The 18,566-nt window shown below is 40.5% G+C and overlaps 1 protein-coding gene across 1 annotated transcript in view; it reads left to right on the top strand.

The window, feature by feature from the left end:
* Positions 1 to 1,113, top strand: part of SLC39A8 (solute carrier family 39 member 8) — an 81,622-nt gene extending 80,509 nt beyond the window's left edge. The window contains exon 9 of the mRNA XM_044224398.1: positions 889 to 1,113. Coding sequence (XP_044080333.1) covers positions 889 to 1,038 — 150 coding nt within the window. The 3' untranslated portion in view covers positions 1,039 to 1,113. The remainder of the gene's footprint in view (positions 1 to 888) is intronic.
* The last annotated feature ends 17,453 nt before the right edge of the window (positions 1,114 to 18,566 follow it).

Raw genomic sequence — 18,566 nt, forward strand, 5'->3', positions numbered from 1 at the left:
AACCATATGATAATTGACTCTCTCTGCTTGACTTATTTCACTCAACATAATCTCTTCCAGTCCTATCCACGTTGATGCAAAAGTTGGGTATTCATCCTTTCTGATGACTGAGTAATATTTCATTGTGTATATGGACCACATCTTCTTTATCCATTCGTCTGTTGAAGGGCATCTCGGCTGTATCCACAGTTTCTGGCCTGGAATTTGTAGGGCACTGGAGACCCTGGAGTGAGCAAAGGAGGCACAGTCCCTGCATCTGTGGGGCATTCTGTCTTTAAAGAGAGGAAACTAGAAATTCAGTGAACAAAATCACACTCCATGACTAAATAATTACAAGTAAAAAAATCTGTGAGCTAAAAGGAAATGCATGTATGTGGTGAGAGATGATGTTAAGGGAATCTAATGTAAGGTAGGAGGGCCTACGGGAAGCCTTGCTAGAAAGTATGATTTAAGCTGAAACCTCAAGGGTGTAGCTCATTGAAAAATTGGAGGCGGTAGAGTTCAGATAGCAGTTTGGGTAGGTGTGAAGATTTTGATGCTGGAAAGAGGATGGATGCATGTGAGGTCCTGAACGAATGGTGTGGATGGAGCATAGAGAGTAGGGGGGAGAGAGACAGACAAAGACAGACAGATAGGAGGCGTTAGATGAGGTAAATCCCATCTCACAGATTCACTCACTTGGGGAATGCTATTTCCATACTTTTATTCCTGTTGGTGTCTGATATGGCTACTTATCCCTTTAATGCTCTCTATACTGAACATACACACATCTGAACTAAATCCTAACTGCCTCCCCCAAAGAAATCTCTAGGCGACTGTTTTACGTTTTACCACCAGATGGCAACAGTTATCTAACAATGTCTCTCTTTTTCTCTCTCTCTCTCTCAGTTTCCAGAAATGAACGATATGCTGAGAGAAAAGATAACTGGAAGAAAAACCGATTTTACTTACTTCATGATTCAGAATGCTGGAATGTTAACTGGATTCACAGCCATTCTGCTCATTACTTTGTATGCAGGAGAAATCGAATTGGAGTAATGGGAAATGAAAGATGGTGTTGTTAATGAAGGCATTTAATAAATAAAAACATCTCCAAAGGGATTTTTAAGCTGATCCTATTTAGTTAAAAGATAATTTTGTTTTCAACTGTAGGTCAAGAAAACTGATTATTGGTTTCAGATCCATTAAATAGGCCTTTATTTGTTGTGAGAATTGCTTCAAAGTGGTTTTGGTTCCCTTCGGAAAGGCTGGTATACGGGATCTTTGGTCAATACTCACTTCTTCATGCTTCATGCATTCTACAATCATTTAGACACCCAGACCCAGAGGAAAATACAAGCTAGGTCGTATAAGCCCTTAAACCTCCATGGCGGGCTCAAAAGCTCAGGCAGTTTCAGAGTGGTTTTCTTTCAGTTAATTTGTACCAGTGCTTCTCATTCAAATGTAGAAGAGGATTGGCATGTATACAACACAGATAGAAGTGATTCCAAGGCCTCATGTACTGGCCAGGGACTTGGAGGATTGTTTTAAAAACCATTCTAGGGGCTCCTGGGTGACTCGGTTGAGCGTCTGCCTTCTGCCCAGGTTATGATCCCAGGGTCCTGGGATCGAGCTCTGCATCAGGCTCTACTCCTCAATGAGGAGCCTGCTTCTTCCTCTGCCTGCTGCTCCTCCTACTTGTGCTCTGTCAAATAAATAAATAAAATCTTAAAAAATAAATTAAAAAAAAGCATTCTAAAAAAAAAAGTGAATTATGATACCAGTAAAGTTTTGTTAGCCCTACTAAGTTCAGACTTGATCTCATACTTTATCTTTTAGTGAAAGCTGTCCCAGATCCCACACAAATCCAGACTTGCTATTTTTAATGACTTCGGCTCTAATCGCACCACAGCACATGGCAGAACGTGTGTGGCTGGGGCGCCTCAGCTTCAGGATACCGTGTGTTTGTGTTGCGAAGGGAGAGACTAGGTTGGCTTGTAGGAAGAAACTGAATGTAATTTTAAGCAATTTACTTTTAAAAATAAACACAATTATTTAGCAGAGGATATTTTAAATAAATGCAAAATAACAGATGGACTGCAGAATGTCAAGGACTGATTAACTAAAAACACATCCCTTTGGATGACTGAGAGTGATCAGAAAAGACTTATGTGTTCAGTCTACATTTTTGCTGTATGGCATACCTTGAAAACAACGTCCACACACCATGGTTATTTTTGTACCTCTTGTAGGTGATAGGGCCTATTTGCACCTTTAGCTGCTGTAGAAAGCTGGTCTGCAATTGAGCATCCTAACCCCAATTCACACTCCCACGTCACTTCAGGAGAGATGATTGACAGTGAGGCAAGTGATGGATAAAAGCCAACAATGATCTCAGGAATCACATTTTCCTACAGACTGTGAGGTGGTGTCACACAGCAATAACACAGATTAGATCAACATTTAACGTGTCTGTTAATGTCGATTTCACTTTATGACCGACAACTTAAAAAAACTTAAAATTCTTGTTTGACCAAATAGTAAACACCTTTGAAGCTGTGCATTGTGTCCTCCATTATTCATTTTAATGTGTATCCTTTTGAGTGACTTCCATGTATCTGGCATTATGGGGAGAGAGAGAAATAGGAAGTTGGTGATATGTTTATTGCAAAGATATTTAGCAAATAAATACTGTAAAGATTAATCAGTAAACGTAGAATCAATTTTTATCCTTTAATCTGTTTACATTCAGTCTTAAGAAATAATCTTTACCTTTTTAAAGCACAGATTGTTTGTCTGGGTTAAGAAGCTATGTACAACATGATATTAAAAAAGACAGTTTAACGAACTCTCATTTGGTGTAGATCATTGTGCATGTGGGCAATCCAGGTGCTTTATCTGATTCTCTCTACCTGTTGATCTTTTGACCATTTTCTTTAACTACGAGGGAGAATAAAAGGCAATAGGGCATAAAGGCCCAAAAAGAAAATTGCTACTTACTGGAGGTTATGGTTGCAGGTCGAAGGTAGGATATGGAAAACCATGATTGCATTTAAATTACCCTAGATAACAATTCAAAAAACCAGTTAGTGTGTCTTATACCAAGGCATTCATGATACCAGTTGAAGATTCTGTAATTTGCAAACTTTAAAGATGCTACTATGACACACCAACAATGATTTCAATGCATAATTTTGGGGGTTATGTCCTTCTATTTTTGCATTATCGAACTTAAAATGCCTACTACTAGCTGGCATTTTTTTGAGTACTGAATCAGATCCTATCTTTGCCCATCCAGACTACCCCAGACTGGGGGACTTATAAATAACAGAAATTTATTTCTCACAGTTCTGGAGGCCAGAAGTCCCAAGATCAAGGCAGTGGCAGATCTGGTGTCTGGTTCGTAGATAGCATCCTTCTTGCTGCGGTATCATGCAGAGGAAGGATAAGGGAGCTCTCTGGAGCCTCTTTGAAGAGCACTAATCCCATTCATGTGGGCTACACCTTAAGGACTTTCGCATCTCTCAGAGTCCCCTCTCCTAATATCATCATCTTTGGGGAGTCAGGATTTCAACACAAGTATTTGGTGGATGTAGCTGACCCCTATTAACCATGCTGACGTGGAGAAACCACCCACCAAAAAACCTGCAGTTCACAGCAGGTTATTTTCAGGCTCCCAGGTCTGCAGACGAGGTTCCCCTGATGCACCCTGGGCTCTGCTGGGTGGCCCACTTCCAGCTGGGGGTCATCTAGGTTGGACCAGTGTGGTAGGAAGTGCTGCAGTCACGTGGTAGAGGGCACAGGCCTGCAGTGCTTCATTTTACCTTAACTAGTCTCCAGACACTACTATTTTTCCTGGCAGAAAATAGCTCATATCAATAATAATTCACCCACAGCTTCCAGAATTAACGTCCTTGTTTTAAGTCTAATATTTACCCTCGTTCCTTTTAGAAGAATATTACTTCCTTTCCTTTACCTGTATGTCCGTATGCGTAAACGTGTGGATGCAACACGGTTTTACCCTACTTCAGGATAATTTCTTCTTCAGTTGGTGAGTCTAACCCTGCCACGTTCATTTCTATGGCAATTACCTAAAATGACCAATGTGGAAGTCCAGGCATCTGACGGTCCCCGACTGGCATTTTGTAATGATCTTGAGATGCTGAGGAAACCCTGCCATGTCTACAAGGCTTTCGTTCAGCAGAGCTCAAATTTTTAAAAATGAATTAATTGAGAAGAACCAAAATAGGCCTAGGAACTTACCAGATACTTAGCGTAGGTGTCTCCCCAGAGCTAATGATGGACGGGGACGGACTGCCAGTCTGCTCCTATGCTCTGACTTGAGCATAGGACTTCTTTGGCGGCTCACTGTGGTTTTTTATCAGTGGGCTACCATGATTTCCAGACTCTCGCTCTCTGTTTCTTTAAGGTCCTTCAGAGGACAAGAGGTTCTTAACCCTGCAATAAATAAATTCCCTCACCCAGATGTTGTTACAGCTGCGTTCTCACTGACACTTTGCCTTCTCCCAGCTGTGGCTTGCAATCACTGAGAGAACTTGCATTTCCCTTAGTGGCCTTTCTGTGTTGACTCTGCACATGGCACTCCCTGGTGGCCATTGAACTTCCTGTATTGGAGGCTTCCAACTTCCCTATGTCTCATAAGCAGGGGCTTTACTAGGAAGACTTCAGGTAGGCCAAGGCAGCAGGAGGAACTAAAAACTCTGAATTAATGTTCCATTAATTATGAGATGGGCGTTTCCCCCGTCTTTTAACATTTGCAAAGGACATGCTGCTTTCACTGGCAACCAGGTGGCATTGTTGAGATAGTTACAGTTGAGTGAAAATGAAAGTCATGTGTTGGGATCTGGTAAGGCCAAGGAAATGCCAGTATCACTGTGTTTAGGCTTTGATGGTATATAACAGGCACCTAAACATGTCAGCTTTACTTTCTTTCCTATGAAAGAATGTGGAAGAAGCCGTGTGGGGCTGGCATGGCAGGGCCTGGTCACTGGGGATCCAATCTGTCATCTGTGGCTTCTGACTTGAAGATGACTTCATGTTCTAAGACATTTGCTAGAGAAATCAAGTCTTAAAGTCTAATTCCACATAGCAGAAGGGAGGAACGGGTAGAAAACCAAAAATTCACACCTAGCTCTTTGTCCCCCATCCCCCATAAAGGAACTTTCTCAGAAAGAACATATAACAATTTCTACTTATATTCACTGGTCAGAATGAGTCATATGGCCACACCAACTTGCAGGAGAAGCTGGGAAATGTTGCTTCTAGCTGGATATACTACCACCAATAAAATCAGTGTTCTGTTACTAAGAAGAAGCAAAGGATGGATATTGGGTAGACTAATAGCCTTCTCAGGTGCAGACAGGTTTGTTGTCTGGTTCACTTGGGGAACTTACTTTTCTAGATAGTTCTGACACAGCCAGTTCAGGGAACTGCTTCTTTTAGGGATTCTTATGATTTCTTTCAGATTAATTCCTTGTCACCGTGACCATTTTAATTATACTGGTCCACCTGATCAGTGTTACCTCCAAACAGAATTGTTCATACACATTGGTACTTCCGTTTGTAGTTCCTCTGTTTCAGTCTTTTGTGAGTACTACTTACTTACCTTGAAGAAATCCCATGTTTTTTTTACAGGATGGTCTAAATTCTAAGGAAACCGAAATAAAACTTTTCCTATGGAATTTGATCTTTCTGTTTAAAACTCTTCTGATCACCAGGCATATTTCAAGAATTATGAAACTAAGTACCATTAGTAGACCTTGGCAAAAATAACGTTTAAAAATCATTTATCCCTCCACCCTCCTCTAACTGGATCAGCACAGCTATTTAGCATAAGCAAAGTTGGGACAAAAATGTTACTTGTTACTAGGTTTTGTAGGTACTTAGATGGGCCATTGGAGACATCCAATCTTAAGGTCATTTAGCTTGCATATGCACAGCAAGAACACTAAAGACCAGTGCTAATGGTAGGGATTGCATGTGTTAAACTTTTCATGATGGCTTAATTCCTACTGTAGTGATTATGCGAGTTATCCCTACAACTGTATGGACCAATCTGTGGTAAAGCCCCAGTAAGTGGATAATTTATGACCATGTTTGAAGTCACCAAAGGAATGTCTGATCAGGGGTATGGGAAAGAAAAATAAAGATATAAAAATATGAATTACACGCAAAGTCTCTTAGGAAGAATTCAAGTCAAAAAAGTTTCCTTCCCTTAAGAAGCTGAAGAAGTATATAAAACCCATCTAGTTCTGTATTTGGGGGCAGGATTTACCAGTGGCCCCTGCAGAATCCTCGGTAGGAGCTTGCACAGTCAGGATGGACAGGGCAATCTGGTGTCTGACTTCTCCCAGGAAACAGAGAGGCTGAGAGTTTGCCGGCAAGTGGCTTTGGAGGTCAGTTGGGAGAGACGCTGCTGCTTTCAGCTAGACCTTCAGTCCTAGAGTTTTTTGGACAGAGGATACATGAATATTCCCTTGGCCTTATGAGCCACTCAGTGGGTGAAAGATCTACCTGGTCTGGAACAATTTTAAGTCATGCGTAAGAGGGATACCATCCTGAGGACCAAGAAGGTGAGTACTGGGTAGACTTCCAGGAAACCAAGGGCTTAGTCAGGTGGGACAAGATGAGAACTAGAATACATCGCTGGGGAGGAGCCCCTCTGAAAAATCCTAAAAGTGCGAGTAAAAGAAGGAGTTAGCTTTAAGTACCTATAAGTCCAGATCACATGAAGACACACTTTGTACCCTTCAACTGAGAACTTTCTATGTGTCTTTTTCTCTCTGCCATCCAAGCACTTACTCTGAAGGGGCCAGAAGCCATAGTTAACAAGCACAGGGAGTAAGAGAGATAAAAGACAAGGATTTCTTCCCAAGTGTCTTGTCTTTGAATTAAGATGGAATTACTGATTAGTATACTGGACTGCATACTTTCCATAATTGACCTGAAACCACATGATTGTAGGGCTTGATGTCCCCCCAAGTCTTGTGTCAGAATAGTCATTTTGCTAGCCCCAGTTTTACCCAGGGGTAGAAGGGCTGCCCAGGCCCCAGGGCCCAGGCAGGTGGGGAATAAAATCAAAGGTGTTTTTGGTTCATCCTGTGAGAACTGCTTGTCAATATACTGATAACATACACACTCTAAGAATTAGTCCTCACAGCAACCCTGGGAAAGGGTTCTATTTGTAATTGCAGGCCAGGCTGGAGCTGAAAGCTGGCAGAGGGTTGTGTTGTATGGTTGGGTGTATTGTCGTTGGGGTACAGATGCACGGTCACAGTAGAGCATGACTGAAGTCTTCCCCCCTCCCACCTCCCCCACTGTTGACCTCATGTAGCAGCTGTCAACAGCAGGTTGTGGGGTCCCTAACTCCCACTTGTGTATTTGCAGTGAAACCCTTTGTAAATAAATGAACTCGCCCCCTTACTTAGGTTCAGTGGGCTCTTTGTTTCTTGTTGTGGTTAGGAGTGATCAGCAGTAAATGTCTTAGTTTGGAAGAGGCTGTGGCTCTGTGAATTAGGGAGAGAGAGTAAGACACTGAAGAGGGTAAAATCGGAGTAGAGTTAGTATTATTTGAAAGCAAACTGAAAATTCATAGGGGGCTAAAGAAGATTAGAAGACATGCATTAAGTGTTTTTAGGTTAACAGGGCAGGATTGGCTTCGATTAATTTGTTGGACTATCCAAACAGAGAATCTCTAGGATTTTTTGAGAGATTAGCAATGGAGTGGACTTATCACACTTCTGGCAGATAAATATCTTTTGAATAGATGAAAAATCCCACCGCCTGTGTGGCAATGCTTCTTAAATGGAAGCATCACTTCTTTTAAAATAAAGACTGATTTCTGGGTCGGGAAGAGTGAGTATGTTTCTGTAAATACCAAATAAGCAGTTTGTGCCTTATGAGAATCTTTCCCACGTAGATGTATTCTGTTCTTTCATTTAAAATGCACTGTGAATTATTAGGAGGCCTAGGGGACTGAGAAAACCAGACACTCCAGCATATAATCAGAGAACAGAGAGGCTCTTCCTATTTGCGGCAGACACCTGTAAATAGGTAATGGGATTCATTATATTTCTTAGCCTTAAGGTTGTTATTCTTGTGATTAGGTGAGGGATTGTCAATGAACTCAGAAACGTTGGTTTTTAGAAATCTTAGAAACTGGTGAGAAGGTACTTCGTCTGCATCCTTCACCTTTCTCCACCTTTGCTTTTTGCCTTTCAATTAAAAAAAAAAAACCCACAAACACAAAAAACAAAAAACAAACAAAACGGAATTCTGTGTTACATGCTTTCTAGATGCATGTAAGATGAATCCACTGCACTGTGGTAGCGATCTCTTGCTGTTTTAAAGTGAAAGAAGTTTAAGACTTCTTGAATAGTGAACATTTTGGGTAATATTGTGTAAGGCAGGGGCTCGTTTGCTCATTTGCCCTAGTGGTATTAAAGTTACTGCCGACCCGGTTGGAGTGATGGACTTCTGTTGACCTTGACTTCAGCTCTTGTTCTTGTCACAGCTTCAGTCTTTCTCTTGGGAGTCATTGTTGCCATCCCCAGGGGTTCTGGATGACCTGTTAACCACTGCACCTACCCCACCCCTGCAACACAAGCTGTATAGGCCGCCCAGACGGGGTTGGGCATAAGCTCTTCATACAACTTCCCACCATGGCGAAAGCTCTTTGGGATGTGACTCCAGAACTGCTGGTGGTCACGTCCCTGGCATGAAGAGAAAAATGGGACTGAGACCCAGAAAGAAGTGGAAGACACAATTGGGGTTTGGGGTGGAAAGAGAGTCATTCAGTCCTCAGTATTTCATGCCTCTGACACCCTTGGTCTATCTCTAATTTTTTAGCCTATCCTTCAGTTTTGTGAAGGACTTATTCTAATGTCTCCATATGTCTTTTTTCATTTGCTTTAGGTAATTTGGTTTGAGTTCCTCTTACTTGCAATAAAAACTTTCAAGGGAATACAGCAGTTAATACCAAGATATTTATTTCAAGCATAATTTCTAGATTTTCTAGCTCTTGAATTCAGCACACACTGAGTACTTTTTGCCCCTCCATTGTTAAGGTGCAGGGTGGACTTCCTATTTGGGGCAGCGTATGGCAAAGTCTTCACTATGTTCCACCGGTGATGAACCAAAGTCTAAACGTGCAGATAATACCCAACTTATTTTTATTTCATTTTGGAATCCAGAAACACAATAGGTATTTTAAGTTTTGAGTTTAGCTCTATTAGTGTAGCAAAAGTGATGGGCTTTCCTCAGTAGTGACTGAAACCCTTTGGGACTACGGGGGCCTCTGTCTATAATCTAAATAAGCTGAGGTTCAGAACAGACAATGTTGCTGAAATCATATTCTATGTATAGAATTGTGATTTTTTAATAGCAGGAGCAGCACAGCAGAGGGAGTAACTTATGCGTCTTGACAAGCCATGCAAAATCAGACTTTTTAGGTAACTCCAAGGAAGATGTTTTATGTAGGATATGAATCTAGGCCATACTTCATACACCATGTGTTCACAGAAAAATGCAGTTTCTTAGCAACCATCACCTGGTTGTCAAGTTATCACTTGATTTTTAGGGACACTTGTCTTTTTTAGGCACATGCCTCGCTATTACTTAAATCTAATATCCAGGTTAGTACCAGAATGGTTACGTTTCACTTTCTTCCAAGTGCTACTTTAAAAACTAACCATTCCAACCTTACCTCTTTATTTTTTTTAAGTAAACTACTACAGGAAATGAGAAAAAAACATCTGAGCGTGTTCTCTCATTAACGAATGAATTCATTCATTTGTTCAGTAAAGCATGTATTTGATGTCTACTGAAGCCAGGCCCAGAGGATACAAGATGAATCAGAACCCACGTCAGGAGGATCATGGGGATATGGTCATGTAAAAAAAACCCACTGATACCACCATTCAAGGTATTTTGAGAGAAGACATGGGCAGTCAGATAGGAAGACACTGACAAATAATAATTGAGCACAAGTGGGGAATTCTCAGGCTGGAGTGAGAGTCAGATAAGCAATAATTGACAGAGAGGTAACATTTGACAATATGACTTTGGCCTTCCTGAGTAATGTGTAATTCCTTTCTGAATAGACGCTCTCTAACAACACGTAGCTGGAACCAGGAACTTCACTTTGTTACTTAACTTGAGATGGAAGGCTTTTGCGATTAATTATATCAAATGATATGTTTGGTATCACCAGTATGATGCTTTTGGCATCGTTACACTGGTGTAATTTATACCATATATTATCTGGGATATCCATTGGAACCAAATGTATGTATCTTGGTATACTTGCACTGCAAAGTATAAATATGTTGGAGGTAAGTTGTTCCAGGTAGTATGATGGTATCCATTGATAAGTTGGAGGTAAGTTGTTCCAGGTAGTATGATGGTATCCATTGATACCAAATGTATACATTTTAACATCATTTACACTGTAGATTGTAAATACGTTTGAGGTAAGGCACACCAGATATGATTACCATGGACACTACAACAAAAAAGGAAATGTAAACAATTAACATTAGCTAAAAAAAGTAGTCTACCCAGCAGTATACACTATAATCCTAATTTTTGTTTATATGTATGTATGGGTATAAATATATATTTTCTAATGCATCAGTAGGGGGATCTCTGTGGGATTATGAATGGCTTTAAATTGGTTCTTTGTAAGATATTAAGATTTTTTTCCAACTTCCTTCCATAAACATGGATATATCAGTGTTTTAAAAGAAGAAATCTCAGTTGTTGGAATTTGAATCATTCAAAATTTGTCATTTTTAATACTTCCTTAATTTTCTTCAGTGAATATTCTAAAAAAAAACTAATAAATGCAATCAGTAAAAATAGAGAATTGCTCACAACTTAGATGACTGGAAAATGTGAGTGTGCATACATATTACATGTGTAATATCTTGTTATGCTCTTTCTCCTTGTCTATCAAGTTGAGATAGTAATTGCATTCTCTGGAGAATTTTGCTTCCAAATATCTGCATTTCCAACCTGTTCACCAGACATTGGTTAAGGGTAGGTGTATGAAACAGTTCTGGGCACTGAGACAAGATAGTATGTCTCCTGAGAAGTTTCTTAAAAGGAGTGAGGAAGAGATAGCCTCCATTTCCTTGGGACATTGTGTCTTGACATGATGTCTGAAGCAGTGGTTTTTCTAATGTTATACATTGAACTGTGTCCCTCCCCGCCCCCAAAAAATAGATATGTTGGAATCCTAACCCTCAGTACTTCAGAATGTGATCTTATTTGCCAGTAGAATAATTGTAGATATAATTAGTTAAAATGAGGTCGTATCAGAGCAGAGTAGGTTCCTAATCCAGTTATGCCTGGTGTTCTTCTGAAAAGGACGAGTTTGGGTATAGATGTGCATGCAGGAGGAGCGCCATGACAAACTGAAGGCAGATATGGGAGTGATGCTGTGACAAGCTGAGGGCCAGAGATCCTCTGCAAACTGCCAGAAGCCAGGAGAGGGGCATGGAGATGATTTTCCCTCGCATCCTTTAGAAGGAACTAACCTCACACCCAGCTTGATCTTGGACTTCTAGCCTCAAGAACTGTCAGACAATACATCTATGTTGTTTAAGCCATTCAGTCAGTGGTACCTGGCTATGGGAGGCTCAGCGAGCTCATCCTGGGACCCTGACAGGAAATAAACTGAGAGCCCAGGTGAGTGCTGAAGAGGCATGGTAGAAAGTGGAAGTGCCGTCTAAGGTGACATCCTTAGCAGCTGGATTATCAAATCTCCTCCATGCAGACCCCCTTTCTTGGGACTTCTTATGTATGTAATGTCAGTTTTCCTAGTCTTGTGAACACTTTCGAGTTGCTTTCAATTACTAGCAGTTAAAGAAAACTGGGTGGTGGGGTTATGGACATTGGGGAGGGTATGTGCTTTGGTGAGTGCTGTGAAGTGTGTAAACCTGGCGATTCACAGACCTGTACCCCTGGTACTAATAATACATTATATATTTTTTAAAAAACAAAAACAAAACAAAACAAAACAAAAACACTAACTGATTCATTCCTCCCTAGTGTTCTCTTTTGCAATGCAAGTTCTGATGTCACACACTGCCCTCTGGCCACCCTTTTCCACTCATTCTCCAGATGTTTCTCTATATGTCCAAACTTGAGAGGAATCATGCGGTATTTTTTGTCCTTCTGTGACTGGTTTATTTCACTTCACATAATATCCTCCAGGTTCATTCATGTTGTCACATATTGCAGAATTTCCTTCATTTTTTAAGGCTGAATAATATTCCATCACATCAGTGTAGCACATTTTCTTTATTTATTCACCCACCAATGGACATTTAGGTAGTTTCCAAAGTCTTGGCTATTGTGAATAATGTTGGTATGTACATGCAAATGCTAATATCTCTTCAAGATCCTGATTCAATTCTTTCAATTCTTTTGAATAAATACCCAGGAATGGGACTACTGGATCATACGGTAGCTCTATTTTTAATTTTTTGAAGAACCTCCATACTGTTTTCCGTAGTGACTGCAGCATTTTGCATTCCCACCAACAGTGTACATAGATCATCATTTCTCTACCTCCTTGTCAACACATGTTTTGTTTATGCATGATTCCATCTAATTAAAGGCATTTTATCTAGGGGTATCTAGGGGTATTTATAATCATATAATTGAAGAATAGAACCATGACTGTCAGGTACAAGGTGAAGGGGTAATAAGGAGTTGCTAACCAATGGGAATCGAGTTTCAATTAAGCAAGAGGAGTAAGTTTTTTTTTTTTTTAAAGACTTTATTTATTTATTTGAGAGAGAGAGAGTGAGAGAGAGCGAGCTAGTGGAGGGATGGGAAGGAGCAGAGGGAGAAGGAGAGGGACAAGTGGACTCCACGCGGAGAACAGACCCTAGCGCAGGGCTCCGTCCTGGAACCCTGATATCATGACCTGAGCCAAAATCAAGAGATGGATGCTTAACCAACTGAGCCACCCAGTCACCCCAAGTGGGGTAAGTTCTAGAGATCCGTGGTACAACATTGTGCCAATAGTTAACAATATCATATGATACACTGCAAATGTTAAGAAGGTAGATCTCATTTTAGTATTCTTACAATAATTAAAATAAAAATCCAAGAGGAAAGAGGGGTAAATCTTTTTTTTTCTCCCCTGACATTACCCTGCTTCTGAAACACCCAGAAGGAAGGGTGGTATCTTGGTCTTCTAAATCAGTAAGAGTCAAGCTCAGTCATGACCCGTGCTCTGCCATTTAGATAGCAGCATTTAATGAGGAGAGACTAAACAGACCTGCCTGTTAGAGCTTTCATCATTATGCATTCTTTGCTTAGTGCTGTAGGGAGTGCCTGATTTCTGCCCAGTAGAAACAAAAGAAGCAGTTTCAGGCCTACACTCTAGTTCCCCACTTCTTGGAGTTGGCTTTTGGGCCTGGACTTTCTAGGACTGAGGAAAGGTAGCTATTCTCATACCCTGCTTTGGTGGAGAGAAGCTTTGAAAAGTTGCGTGTTTGGACATAATCTCCAAGAGGAAAGGAGAGGAGAAAGTGCCTAAGGTCACAAGGTCACAAGGCCTGGGAAATCAGAGAAGGCTTTGAGGTGGGCCATTGCACATGAAAGTGGCCTGTTGGAACTCCTCTTTTTGTACAACCCAGTTAGGTGCCAATGCTATCCCTACCTGCACAAGTACAGGGCTAGCATCCCCTCAGGGTGGGTTCCTAGGACTTCATCTTCACATGGCTTCCCGTGTCTTTAAGCTGCTGAGCTAACTTATACCTCCACAGGAGAATGGGTCATGGGTTTTGAAGAAAAGGATACTCACATAAGCTATTCAGCCCAATTTCTCGGTAACATTCCTTATAGCTGTCCTGCTTCCATTTGTGTTATGGATCACGGGCTTGAATGATCGCCTGACAAAACTTTGGAGTTCTTACCCTGGGATGCTGTTACGGGCTTTCTCATCTTATTTGCTCATCCACTGAGGAGATCTACTCAGGGATTCATCTACTGAAGAAACAGTGGTAGATTGATATTCAAGGAAAGCTAATTTTGAAGGTGGTATTTTCCTGCTGAAGAGTAAACAGTGAGAAGTATCTTCCTTGAATTATTTGTTTATAAGAGCTGAAAGGAATGATTTGTGAAGTATTCACACAAAATTGTGAAGGTAAAAAACTTTCTTAAAAAGGACTCAGAGGGTGCAAAGAAACTAGATCATCTTTCAACCTGGTTTTAAAATACAGAACTTGCTAGTGCTATTTCAAGATCAGTATAAAAATAGTATAATATTGAGCAGAGAACATTTTATTAAATATAACAGTTTTTTTTTTTGTTTTGTTTTTTTTTAGTGCTGATCTGTTTTCAATCAATCAATCAATCAATCAATATTAGCCATTAGGGGCCTCTGTTATTTTAAGTGATAAGTTATATTACTTCTTTCATGTATCATTACACTACCACTAACTAAGTAGTAGTTAGTAGTACATCTGTTAAAAGTAATTTTTCTTTTGAAACTTCTCCTATGCATGTAATGTTAAAAATAAATTTTGGGGATAACTGTAGAAACATTTTTTTGTATTAAAAATTTACTATGAGGGGTGCCTGGGTGGCCCAGTGGGTTAAGCCTTTGCCTTCACCTCAGATCATGTTCTCAGGGTCCTGGGATCGAGCCCCGCGTCAGGCTCTCTGCTCAGCGGGGAGCCTGCTTCCCGTCTCTCTCTGGCTGCCTCTCTGCCTACTTGTGATCTCTCGCTCTGTCAAATGAATAAATAAAATCTTTAAAAAAAATTTACTATGAGCTTATTTTCAGCTACTTACACTTTTAGATTTCATCTTATAGCACCAAAAACATTTGTTTTCAGTTTATTAATTTTTAAAATTATTTTGTTTCTTTAAAAAAAATGTAGAAACAACAGACTGAAGAGGGAAAAGATTCTGGAGTGAAAGAGATCAGAACTTTTAATCCTACCTCTGATATGTATTTGCTATGTGAACGTTGTCATTCCTCTGTGAACCTCAGTTTCCTTATCTGTAAAACAGGGATATTAATTTCTGTCTCCCAGGGTTAAATGGACCATGCATGAAATGTGCCTGGTGAGTGGTGGACACCTAGCTCATTATTTTATAAGCTTTTTTATTTTCTGAAAAGCACTTAGGGAGAGTGAATAGTTTCTGTTTCATAGTAACAAGGCCACTGAGCTGTTATCATTTATAAAAAAATTGTAATTGAGGGTATTTTTAAGGTTCCGCCCTCCTGCTAGATTTGCTTTCTTTGAAAGTGTATTTGGGTAGCAGGAATATTACTAATATTACTTTAAAAGAGCAATATGTAAATGCTATTTTCACTTAAAATGTTGGTGTTTTGTAACAGATTCTTAAGATCGCTGGAATTTCTGCTTTGGTTCAGATGGATTCATCAAATGACTTAGTTGCCATCTTGACCTTACCTGACAGAGAACTTTACTTTGGTTTTAGTTCTTTGATTATTTCTATTACTTTGTAGTTTGTGGTGGTTTTCAGACACACATTACTTAAAATGCTACAGATTTTTTCCTTTCCCTATATTGACCCTGATGGAGGAAATATGATTCTGTTACAACAACATAAATAATAATAAAGTAATAAAGGATGTAGTTTTTCTTTATTATATTATTTCATTGTCATATTAACTCTACAAAGGACGCAAGACAAAGAATATGCAAATGAAGAAACTAAACCCCAAAGAAATTGTGATTTGTCTGAAATTATAAACAGGATCTAGAATTTAGCATTCATATCACCTTTGTAAAGATTATTTTGACTGTGTAAAGTACAGTTGATTTCTCAGCTTTTTTGGATCCTGGGAATTATTCGAATCTCCGATGAACATGACGGAGCGTCTCTCAATATGACAGTGGAAATAAACATAGACACACATAGCATCTGTATTTCATATTCCCACCCCAATTCACATAGCTAATGAGCCTCTAGTTTTGGTAGTCCTGCTTATAGATCACATTGCGTTGCACAGGATAAGGTAGCCTGGGTGTGCTGATTTCATGATACTGTGGTACATGGAAGTGCAGGGGTGTGAACACAAGAGACACATAGCTCCGATCTTTCTTTCCTCCAGTGATGTGCTTTGTTAGTTTGATCACAGAGAAAGAACAAAAGGCTGGTTAATTCATTCATCCTGTGTTTTATGAGAAATGGGTATCCTACAAAAATGTTAACATCTTTTTCTAAGAAAAAAGAATGCTGCATTCAAAAAAGTTTAGGAAATGCTGCGCATTATAGTCATCTCATGAAAATTCACTTTAATTTATCAAAGACCCTGGCAGCCTTTCAGTAAAGAAAAACCTGTGTAACTCTTTCACCCAGCTTCTCCCCATATTAGTTTTTTTTTAAATTATTATTTTTTTATTTGACAGATGGAGATCATAAGCAGACAGAGAGACAGGCAGAGAGAGAGAGAGGGAAGCAGGCTCCTGGCTGAGCAGAAAGCCCGATGTGGGGCTCAATCCCAGGACCCTCGGATCATGACCTGAGCCGAAGGCAGAGCTTTAACCCACTGAGCCACCCAGGTGCGCCCCCATATTAGTTTTTAAAAGATTTTATTTATTTATTTTTGTGTGCATCCACGCACACAAAAGAGATAGATAGAGATAGAGAGAGATAGAGAGAGAGAGAGAGAGAGAGAGAGAACATGAGCACGAGTGGGGGAGCACAGGGAGAAACAGACTCCCCACTGAGCAGGGAGCCCCATGTAAGGCTTTGACCCCAGGACCCCGGAATCATGACCTGAGCTGAAGGCAGGTGCTTTAACTGCCCAAGCCACCCAGACATCCCATTTTCTCTCCATAGTTTCAAACCTCCTAGCCTTTTCTAGTAAGAGCTTTTATTAGTATCACCTAGAATATACTTTTGGAAATGGTAGCGACTTTCCTTCAATTTTTACAAGTCTTCTAACTGCAACTTGATCCCAATTCTTACTATGTTGTGGTCACACCAGCACTGGGTGTGTATGTGTGTGGCAGGGGGGTTGTGTGTGTGAAGCTGCTCAGTCCCTGACTGCTTTTCCTTCCTGTGGTGTTATCACCTCACCTCAGCCAGCTTGGAGGACTGCTGCTTTCTTTTGTCTAATGGCCCAATGTGCTGAGGTTGATGGGTTACTCATTTTCCTGGTTTTTCCTCTAAAAGATTTTGGAGATGATACCCAGAGATCAAATGCAACCCTTGGTAATGGTCACCTCCTTCTACACTCTCTGCAGTTTCTATTTCATTTGTTTCTAAACTGTTCTCTTCCCCATTTCAGTGATGATTAAAGCTAGGGCTTGTCTTACTGTAATCTTCTAGTATTCCCCCATCAGGCAGGTTTCAAAGACCGAAAAAGGTTGTAGATGAGTGCTATCATGGGCGGAACCATGGTAGGCTAGGCTCACATTCTCAGCCCATTGTGTACTAACTCGGTAAGCATGGTGATCTGCTAAGCCACATCTGTGAATTGGCGATCATCATGGTGTCTACCCCACCAGCGCCAATGACTCCAAGTGGTCAAATGCATATGATAGAACCAAAACAGGGCCTGATTGCAGGAAGTGAGTGAGTGTTATCACTATCGAAAGTGACAAGGGACGCCTGGATGGCTCAGTTGGTTGGACGACTGCCTTCGGCTCAGGTCATGATCCCGGAGTCCTGGGATCGAGTCCCGCATCGGGCTCCCAGCTCCACGGGGAGTCTGCTTCTCCCTCTGACCTTCTCGCTCATGCTCTCTCTCACTGTCTCTCTCTCAAATAAATAAATAAAATCTTAAAAAAAAAAAAGAAAAAAAAGAAAGTGACAAACTTCCAGTTACAAATAAGTAGGTCACAGGGATATATAATGTACAGCATGGTCATCATAATTAGCTGTTGGAGGCTATGGCATGGTTGGAGTCATGGATCAAACCAGGCCCTGTCTTGTGTCTCCTTTAAAGTCTGGATGCCTTGATAAGGGTTAGTTAAGGACAGGAAAGTTGAGTAACACTGAGGGTCTGTGCTCTGTGTCCTGTGCTCACCTACGTGACTTCCCACACGCTCTCCCTACAGAAGGGAACAATGTGGTCAGGGTCTTAAATTCTTAGTTGGTCCTTGTTGTTCCTGTACTTCCCATAACCCACTCCCTGGTTGATTGTAACTTCTTGTATCAATAGTAGCTAATGGCATTAGCTGTCACTACCTGGCATCACGAGATTTGTTTGTAGTTAATGTAAACTTGTTATAGGAACTTCGGTATCTGATTAGATACTGATGTATTACTCCTCCTATTGTGGTCTGCCTTATAAATGATTATAAGATGTGGAATAAAATCGGCACTGTTGGACATCCTCCTCAGTGCTCCTTCTGCCCCCATCTCTTTGTCTCTTAATTTCCTTTCACCATCCTCTTCCCCTCACGTTCCTGGTCCATGTGTCGTGCTGGCTGCGACAATTAGTGATACTGTATTATATTTGAAAGTTGATACAAGAGTAGATCTTAAAAGTTCTCATCATAAGAAAAATACATTTTAAAGGGAAATTTATTTATTTATTTAAGAGGGTAAGAAAGAATGAGAAC

The sequence above is a fragment of the Neovison vison genome, chromosome 11 (assembly GCF_020171115.1).
Source record: "Neovison vison isolate M4711 chromosome 11, ASM_NN_V1, whole genome shotgun sequence".
Classification (NCBI taxonomy): Eukaryota; Metazoa; Chordata; class Mammalia; order Carnivora; family Mustelidae; genus Neogale; species Neogale vison.